The sequence below is a fragment of the Temnothorax curvispinosus genome, unplaced genomic scaffold, assembly GCF_003070985.1.
Source record: "Temnothorax curvispinosus isolate PA1 unplaced genomic scaffold, ASM307098v1 QBEX01016944.1, whole genome shotgun sequence".
NCBI lineage: Eukaryota > Metazoa > Arthropoda > Insecta > Hymenoptera > Formicidae > Temnothorax > Temnothorax curvispinosus.
In genome coordinates, this window is record NW_020226724.1 from 1 (window position 1) to 10,386 (window position 10,386).

At 38.5% G+C, this 10,386-nt stretch overlaps 1 protein-coding gene across 1 annotated transcript; it reads left to right on the forward strand.

Annotated features, from left to right (window-relative positions):
- Positions 1 to 5,616: 5,616 nt before the first annotated feature.
- LOC112467151 (vicilin-like seed storage protein At2g18540) lies at positions 5,617 to 6,678 on the forward strand. Its single transcript, XM_025035632.1, has 2 exons — positions 5,617 to 5,955; positions 6,310 to 6,678. The coding sequence occupies exons 1-2, from the start codon at positions 5,617 to 5,619 to the stop codon at positions 6,676 to 6,678; spliced, it is 708 nt and encodes a 235-aa protein (XP_024891400.1).
- The last annotated feature ends 3,708 nt before the right edge of the window (positions 6,679 to 10,386 follow it).

Sequence of the window (10,386 nt, forward strand, 5' to 3'; positions counted from 1 at the left end):
GAGTAAGTAAATTTCTATCGTTACTTCGTTACACATGTAGCGAGATGCCATTGTTACTCGATAAACTTGTAACGCGTAACGAAATTTATTTCGTTACTTGTTACAAATGTAACAAGTAACGAAATTTTTTTTGTTAATCAATTCTTTTCTAATAAGTAACGAAATAAATTTTGTTAGTCGATACTTTTCTAACGAGTAACAAGAACAATTTAAGTACTCAATACATTTGTAACGCGTAACAAAATTGATTTTGTTACTCGTTAGAAAAGTATCAACTAACGAAATTTATTTCGTTATTCGTTACATTTGTGACGAGTAACGAGATAAATTTCGTTAGTCGGTACTTTTTTAACGAGTAACGAAATCAATTTAGATACTCAATACATTTGTAACGCGTAACAAAATTGATTTCGTTACCCGTTTCTAGATGGAATAAAGTTGAATCGGGATTCAAAGCGTTGGTATATACGTCTTGGAACGATTAATTATTCATATCATTTCCTGCCGATGATTTACTTTCTTTCATTTACTTTCTGATAGACATGTTTCGTAACATTACAGACAAACGCATCATATATTTAAATTAAATTCTTATTGTAATGACATTGAGAAATCAGAGATAGTAGGATTACGCAAAAAAGACACATAAGCATATTGTGCATATTGACATATTGTGCACCAAAGGGCGAAAGTAGCGTTTTTCAGACGAGTGTGAAGTTTGCCGCCTGAGCCGAAAGCGAAGGCGGCCAATCACACGAATCTGAAAAAGCTTTCGCCCCGAGGTGCACACGATATTTTTTACAATATCTTTACGGAAAGTTCGATTTCCATGCCTAGAGAGAGGCGAGAGTAGCCAATTTCACGCCAGGGCTTACTTTCCTCCCTTAAATAATTTTGTCCAGCTAGATTTGTAAATTGAACCACTGTGCGACGTCGAGGCCTAGCCTTGACGCTGCTAGCCTCGAGGCTAAGCCTCGACGCCGTGTCCTCAATCTCGCATCACTAACCGGCGTGAATAACATAATACGTGATAACAGAAAGATACCAGTTTTTCCAACAATATGAATACAAGTAAGATATGTACTTCCTGAGCACGCTTTCACTTTACACACATATTCGTATATACCTATGTATGTGGCAGTATGTATCGGCAGAAAATAATATGAATGATTAATTGTTCCAAGACGTATATACCAACGCTTTGAATCCCGATTCAACTTTATTCCATCTAGAAACGGGTAACGAAATCAATTTTGTTACGCGTTACAAATGTATTGAGTACTTAAATTGTTCTCGTTACTCGTTAGAAAAGTATCGACTAACAAAATTTATTTCGTTACTTATTAGAAAAGTATTGATTAACAAAAAAAATTTCGTTACTCGTTACATTTGTAACAAGTAACGAAATAAATTTCGTTACGCGTTACAAGTTTATCGAGTAACAATGGCATCTCGCTACATGTGTAACGAAGTAACGATGGAAATTTACTTACTCGATACATTTTTAACTAGTAACAAGTAACGATCGATACAGATTTTGGACATCTCTGTTTCGGGGAGGGAAAGAGGAAGAAATAAAAGAATGCGTAATTAAAATGAACAGACTTTATCTTTGTAGTTGCATTATATTTTCTGCAATTACAATTGAATAATTGAAGAAGAAAGATAAACGATTCAAAAGGTACATCTTTTCTTTGTAATTGGACTGTTGAATTTTTAACACTCGAAATAAAATTAATGTATTCGGTTAGGCAAAAAGATGATTAGATTTTAAAAAGAAAAAAAATAAAAAGCACAAAGTCCAGTTGAAAAAAAACAAATCACTTGGCAGATGTTGTAACGTGTGTTTCAAACAGTATTTTTTCGGTCAAATTTTTCAACGTGGTTCTTTTAAGTCGACGTTAGGTTCAAAATTTTTCAAATTATCCTCGTATGTAAACAAAAGTAAAGAAAAATTTTAAATTATCAATCTCTGTATATGTCATATGTATAAACGAACACACGCGGATATATTTCCTTCCTTAAAATTCTTGCAGTTTAGAACATTGTTTCAAAATAAGAAAACACATATCAGGTGTATCAAGGTCAAAATTTTCAAGATATAACTTTTTCAAGTGCTTGCACTGCGCTAATAATTCCAACTGATGATCAGTGAGGACAGTATGGGTACTAGACAGTAAACAAATTTCTTGCAAATGTTGATAAAAAGAAAGTATTCTAAATAAACTGTCATTGATAACTGGGAAATGGTATCTGTAACAAAAATCGTATAATTAGTATAGTATTTTAATTGCGAACAAAAAATTCATGTCATTTTTTCAAGATGCTCGCAAGAAAAACAAACCACGTTCAATAAAGAATACAATAATGTGTATTTTAAAAGAAAACGTAGCATACACACTTACAGATCAAGTTTCATTCTTCGTAAATTCTTACAGTCAACGAGGGCATTGATACCCTGATATGTAAGATCATGTGTGAACAGTAAATGTATTACTTCCAGGTCACGACACGAATTTTCCAACTCTATTAGTAATGCATTATCGAGATCTCCCAATTTTACCTCACGCATGCGTTGATTATTTTGCAGTATTTTGCAAAAATGTTCAGTTGTTATTCTCGTATCAAGAAAGTTTATAATTTCCAAATTATTTAGCCCCTCGAGATACAAAAATCCCTTGTCGTCTATGTCGTCTGCTCTGAGACGACAAATATTTAGATCCAACGACTTGGAGAAACTTGCGCTGCTTCCGCAGAGGAATCGATCCCCGTCGGGATCGAGAGATACTAAGAAGAAGGGAAATCGAGACAGAGAAAAGGAAAATGACGATTTGAGGAGACATATAGATAGACAGAGAAAGAAGAAAGAAGAACAGGCAGCCAAAGAAAAACAGGAGAAGGAGAAGTTAGTATATTGCTTTATTTTTAGATTATAAAATTACATATGCAGGGTGACCTCTGCAATAAACTCTGAGGAACGATAAGTCGCGCAGAAATGATTATAATTATTTTTTTGTCAAGCAACCCATGTTCTTTGACGCGTCATTTAGGAACTCCGCGCAGACAGGTCTTAAGTAACATTTATTACAATTAAGTAATGATTTATTTATTGTTTCAAGTACACTTGCAGACAGTTTACAGAAGTTTACGTTTAAAGTATCTATCCTGATTGCATTCATGACACCATCGTAACATTGTCGGACTCTAGCGAACATTTGAGATCATGTTGCGACCAACTGTAGCGCAGAATACAATCAGGTTCAGAGTGGACACTTTGAAAACTTTGTAAACTGTCTCAAATGTACTTGAAACAATAAATAAATAATACATTTCATAATTGTAATAAATGTCACCTAAGTCTTGTTTGCGCGGTTGTAACTCCTAAACGACGCGTATAGGGGTTGTTTGACAAAAAATGATTTTTTCTGCGAGATCTATTGTTCCTCAGAGTTTGTTGCACAGGTCCTGATTCAATCTGTATAGTTGTAGCAACACAATTCATGTAATTTTGTTTATTATAAATATAAATGATTTAGGAAACGGAGAGAGGAACGAGACAAAAAGAAACACGTAGCCAAAGAAAGAAATAGAGAAGAAATGGATATTTCAGAAGAGGATGAGGATGAGGATGGAGACAGAGGGAGAGGAAAATAAAGAAAATAAAGGACAGAAAGAAAAAAAAAGACAACAAAGAGGAGGACGGAGACTGAACGAAAGAAACCAGATGTAAGTTACATTTACCACATTACAATTACTTAAAGAAGGGGATGTAAAAGTCACCATTTTGTGCCCTTAACAGAAACCTGTAAAACACGCTTTGCTATCCTTTTTTAGGCTGAAAGAAGAAGGAAATAATAATTTTTCACCAGGAAATTGAGGGAAATATTTTAGAAGCGATAAATGTCTTTAAAATGTGTGTCAAAATAGCTGTGTTTAAGCGGTTTAACTGCATTTCCATTTGTTGGGCCCAGTAGAGCTCAAGTAAATTTTTTAAATGGGAATTCTCCTATTTTGTAGTGCATTATCTTTCTCTACTAAATAATTTCAACAACTTTTGTCTATATATTTTTATTTGCCTAGTACTTTTTGAGTGGTGTAAAATTCATTAAATGGAAATGTAATGCTTGTTAAACTGCTCAAACACAGCTATTTTGACACACATTTTAAAGACATTTATTATCGCTTCTAAAATAATTCCCGCAGTTTCCTGGTGAAAAGATTATTTCCTATTTTTTCAACCTCACCTGTAGCAAAGTGTGTTTTACAGGTTCCCCTTTAAGGGCACAAAATGGCGATTTTTACACCCTTTCTTTTTAAAGTCATTGCTATTTAGTTAAGTAATCTATTGCTTTGATTGTTACATTTCCGTGTAGTTATTATCTCTCAAGAGCGCGGCGAGCGAGGGGAAGAGGAGGGCAGAGAAGCTGGAGAGGGACAAGAAGAGGAGGAAGCTGGAGAGGAGGAGGAGGAAGCTGGAGAGGAGCAGGGCGAGGACATCGAGGCTACAGGGGTGGCCAGAGAGGTGGCCACATGGGTGGCTACGGGGGTGGCCAAAGAGGTGGCCACATGGCTGGCTACGGGGGTGGCCAGAGAGGTGGCCACATGGGTGGCTACGGGGGTGGCCAAAGAGATGGCCACATGGGTGGCTGCGGGGGTGGCCAACGGACCATTATACCAATTTTTTCACAACGTCAATCCGTTTTAATAAAAATATAATTAAAAAATAATCAGTGCAATATATTTCGTCAAACTCCTTTTCCTCCTTATAATTATATAGAAAATAGTTTCTTTTTCAAGCTTGAGTTAATTACTGTTTTTGCCTCTCTACATACGGATAAGCAGAAATTTTTTAAAGTGCGTACTTAGAGTAGATGTATCTTTTTAAATATTGATCGTAGCGCTTTGCGTCACACAGTGGGCTAAAATGCAAATCTAGCTAGACAAAACTAGAAAAAATTAATATTTTTAAATAAATCAAATAACATAGTAAAGTATTATACTTGTAGAATGCAGATTATATCATAATAAGGCCGGTAAAATATTCTGATGTTATGACAAAGCTCATAATAACAAAATTTCTCAGAGCAACTAGTTATCAGAAAATTATACTGTGTTTTTACATAATTATAAAAATATATTATTGCAATTAAATTATAATATTTTTGTGTTTGTTTAAAAGGATAAATTACGTTCTTTCAGTGTACGTTGTGTTTTATTTTAAATCTTGGGACTTCCGGTTCCGGAACATAGAAGGTGACAGGTGTGAACATAGCGGAGATAAAGTGATAGAAAAGTGCGACACAGAAAGGGTGGGAGAGAGTGAGAGTAGCGGGACGGCAAGGGATGGAGGTGTGAGACGGCGGAGGAGAAAGAGTTAAGCGGGGGCGAGATCGGTTAAAAGGTGAAAAGTGAAGAAAGTGGCTGGAACGAAGTGACAGTTGAGGCATAGACGGTAAGTAACATAGAGAGGCGACAGAACGTAGGAAAGAGGCGCGAAAGCGGGCATAGACTAGCTCAGTCATAGAAGGGAAGCTCGGATATAGAAGGAATAGTAGGACGTGCACGCAGCCATAGGATACAAAAAAGAAAGAGGGATAAGCAAATCAAGAACAACGGATGGATAAAGAGAAGGAAATAGAATCAGAAAGTGCACAACAGGGAGATAAAGGAAAGAAGGGGGAAGGCGAAGGCGAGAAGAAAGCGAGAGGCAGACCAACGAAGGCGGAAGAGTTAGCCAAATTGAGAAGAACGGACAGTACAGGATCGGTCAAGGAATTCTTTCAGAAGAGTGAGAAAAGGAAGAGGGAAGAAGAGGTGGAGGAAGCAGCGAATGCGGAGAAAGAAATTCTAAAAGAATTTAACGCACAAAGAAGGGTCAACAGATCACCGCCGCCCAAAATCAAAAAAGAAAAGCAGGGAAAAGAAAATATGGCGACGGAAGAATTACTGGAGAAGGTTAAAGAAATTTTGAAGAAAATGGAGGAACAAGAGGGAGAAAGAAAGAAAGATAAGGAGGAACAAGAGAAAGAAAGGAAAAGAGATAAAGAGGAAATAAAAAACGAAATTAAGGGACTGAGGGAGGAATTGAGGAGAAGCGAGGAGATATGGGAAAATCAAAGAAAGACCCTGGAAGGAAGAATTAAGAATTTAGAGGAGAAGGCGGAGAAGATAGAAGTAAACATGTCAATGAGTGAGGGAGGGGAGATAATAAGGAAAATGAAAGAGATAGAAAAAAATATGGAGATGGCAGAAAGAAGAAGGAGGAGAGTAAACATAATTGTAAGAGAAGAGAAAACAGGAAATGAAAAGGAAAGAAAAGAAAAAACCGAGAAGTTGATAGAAGAAATAAATAGATCGAAAATGGCCGTCGAGGAAGTACAAGAAATTGGACATGGAGAATTTAAGATGAAGGTACTGAGATGCAGAAATTGGGATAACAAACGAGAGATAATGATGAGAAAGAAAGAGCTAGGAAAGAAGTATGGCTGTTTTCTGAATGACGACCTTACTAAAGAAGAAAGGCAGATACAGAGAAAGTTAAGAAAGATAGCAAGGGAAAAAAGGGAAGCAGGAAAATGGGTAACGGTCGGTTACCAAAAAATATGGGAGGATAATAAGGAATGGAGATGGAACAAAAACAAAGAAGCGCTAGAAGAAAGGGATCACTTTCGCAGATAAGAAAGAAAAGAAGAAGGATAAAGAAGGGTTAAGCATGATGAACGAGAGAAGGAGGGAAGAGATACAAGAAAGAAGACAGGAAAGGTCCAAGGAGATAGAAGAAAGGCGGAACACACCAGAAGAAACCAGAAAGGACGAAGAAAGTATAAAGGAGGTAGATGAGGAAAATATTAGAGGAAACAGAATAAGGGAAGTCGAGGGACAAGAGAAAAGATATATAGGAGAAGAGGAAAGAAACGACGGGGAGAGTGAAGAGACGTGGAAAGTGGCCTTTTGGAACGTAGCTGGTTTAACAAACAAGGATAAGGACTTCTGGGAAGGGATAAAAAAATGGGATGTGATTGTGATGATGAAGACTTGGACTGATGAGAAAGGATGGGAGAAGGTGAAGGAGAAGCTACCGAGAGAATATAGATGGAGAGTACAGATAGCAGCCAGGAGGAACAAGAAAGGCAGAGCGTGCGGAGGCATGTTGCTAGAAATAAGGAAAAGCATAGAAGAGATAAAGGAAAGAAGGGAGACGGAGGAAGAAGGAAAAATCGAAGGTAAGATAAGAATAAGAGAGGAAGTATGGAGAATAATAGGAATCTATGTAAACAACAATATAGACGAGAAACTAGAAGGTCTGAAGGAAAGGACGGAGGAGAGGGAAAAAGGAGTAAGGACCATAATAGGAGGTGACTTTAACGCGAGAACGGGAGAGGAAGGAGGATGGGAAGAGGAAATCGAGCGAAGAGAGGAAAGAGGGAGGAAGTCTAAAGATAAGAAGATAAATAAAGAAGGCAGAAAGTTATTGGAGTTTATCGAGGAGAGAGGATATATGATATTAAATGGAGGCACAAAGGGGGACGAGGAGGGAGAATATACATACACAGGGGGAAGAGGTGAGACAGTCATAGATTACATAATAGGGGACGAGGAGGTTAGAGAAAAGGTGGAAAGACTGGAAGTAGGAGAAAGGATAGATTCGGACCATCATCCATTAATACTATGGGTGAGGGGAAGCTCAAAGAGAAGGCAAAGGAGGAGAGGAACTGAAAAAATGAAAAGAAGGGGAGTATGGAATGAGGAAGGAAAGACGCAATTTAAGGAGAAGTTAGGCGCGATTGAAGGAAAAAGAGACCTGCAAGAGGAAATAGAGGAAGGAACAAGGAAGATAAAAAGGGTGATTGAGGAGAACGAGGACAAGAATGAAAGAATGACTATCAAGAACAAAAGAGGGTGGTGGGACGAGGAATGTACGGAGAGCAAGAGGGAAGTGAGGAAAGAACTAAGGAAATGGAGAAAAGGGAAAGGAGAAGCAGAAAGATACAGAGAAAGAAGGAAAGAATATAGGGAAATGTGTGATAGAAAGAAGAAGGAGGAGAAAGAAAGAATGATCAGAGAGATTGGAGAAGCGAAAACGGAGGGAAAGGTATGGGAGTTGATAGGCAGAGTAAGGAAGAGAAGAAGAAGGGTGAATGAAGAGATAAAACCGGAAGAGTGGAAGGAGTATTTCATGGATCTGATGGGTAGAGTGGAGAACAGAGTGGTAAAGGGAGAGGGAGACAGAAGCAGACAGGAGGAAGAAAAGATAGGACTAGAAGAGATAAGAAACGTAATAAAGAAACTAAAGACGGGAAAAGCAATAGGCAATGACGGGATACCTAACGAGGCATGGAAGTACGGAGGAGAAGAAATGGTGAAATGGATATGGGAGGTATGCAAACGTGTCTGGAGAGGTGAAGGCTGGCCGGAACAATGGAAGGAAGGGGAGATAATCCCATTAGTTAAAAAAGGAGAAGGGCGAGAGGTGAAGGACTATAGAGGAATAACCATCATGTCTTCGATGTACAAAATCTACACGGCGGTACTGGCGGAAAGAATAAGAGAAGAAGTAGAAACGAAGAAATTGATCCCCGATAATCAAACGGGATTCAGGAAAGGAATGGGAACGATGGATCAAATATTCGCTTTGAATTACCTGGTGAACAGACAAATAGGAAAAGAGAAAGAAAAGATGACAGTGTTTTTTGTGGATCTGAAGGCTGCCCTCGACTCAGTGGACAAAAGAGTATTAATAAAGGCAATGAGAGAAAGAGGAGTGAGACAAGGACTGATAGACAGAGTAGAGGAAGTATTGAGGGAAACAAAGTGCAGAGTAGGGAAAGGAGGAGAGAGTGATGGTCAATTTTGGACGGCGAAAGGCCTGAGACAGGGATGCCCACTAAGCCCAATATTATTCAACCTATTAATCGCAGACATAGAGGATCATATAAAAAAAGGCGGATAGGGAGGAGTGAAATTAAGAGGCGAGAAAATATACGCGCTAATGTATGCAGATGATATTGCACTGCTGGCAGAGGAGAAGCAGGACATGAGATCGATGATAAGCAGGTTAGAAGGATATTTAGACAGAAAAGGGTTAACTCTGAGTATAGAGAAGTCAAAGGTAATGAGATTCAGAAAGGGAGGAGGAAGGAAGAAAAAGTACGACTGGAGGTGGAAGGGAAAAAAATTAGAAGAGGTTAAAGAATTCAAGTATTTAGGGTATACGATGAAGGAGAATGGAGGGCAGGAAGCGCATATCAGAGAGAGAAGAAGGAAGGCAGCAAGAGTAATGAGGGAAGTATGGGGGATAGGGAAGAGGATGTGGAAAAAGGACTGCAAAAGAAGGATCTGGCTATACGACACACTGATATGGACAGTGATGGGATACGGGGCAGAAGTATGGGGATAGAAGGAGAGGAGGGAGGTAGAAGGTATTCACGAGAGATATCTTAGATGGGTACTTGGAGTAAATTGGAGGACACCGGGATATATGGTCAGAGACGAGCTAGAAAGAGAGAAGATGAGAAGTAGAGCAAGCAAGAGAACATGGAAATTTGAAAGAAAATTGGAAGAAGGTAGAGGAGGAGAGATAGCGAGAAAGTGTTTGGAAGAAATGAAAGAGAGATGGAAGAGAGGAAAGGTAATAGGGAGATGGGAGCAGGAGAGAAAAGATTACTTGGAAGGGATCGGAGTAGAAATGGAAGGATGAGAGGAGTTGGAGGAGGAGGAATTGGAAAAGAAGGAGAGAGATAAGGAGAGACAAGAAAGGATGGAAAAGATCGTAGGATCGAAGTACAATAAATGGTATAAGAGCATAAGGAAGGACGGGATCCCGGACTATCTAATGAAGGGATGGGAGGAAGCAAGATGGAACAGGATTGCAAGATTCAGACTGGGTAACGAAGTGAGGGAAGGACTATACTGGGAAAATGAGGAGGACAAAAAATGCAGGATGTGTGGAAAGGAAGAGGAAACATGGGAACATGTATGGGAGGAATGTACGAGATGGGTGGAATGGGAAGGAGAGGGGTGGCAGGATGTGGCAGAGAGATTACTAGGAGAAAAGGGAGAGGGAGAAGAATGGATGAAAGCAATAGAGGAAAGGAGACCAGATGGAGGAGGGAGGATAATGAGAAAGGAAGAAGGACAAGCCAACAACTCAACGAAAGAGGATCAAGGAGGGCGAGACAACGAAAAGGATCGAAGAAGAATATGTTTATAATAAATTATATGTATTTTAATTGTATGTAAATTGTTGTAAACTGGATGTACAGGGTTGGGTACGTCCCTAAAAAACGCCCTTTTAGACCCCTTGGGGTAATAAAGTATCTTATCTAATCTAAATCTAATCTAGTAAAGTATTATACTTGTAGAATGCAGATTATATCATAATAAGGC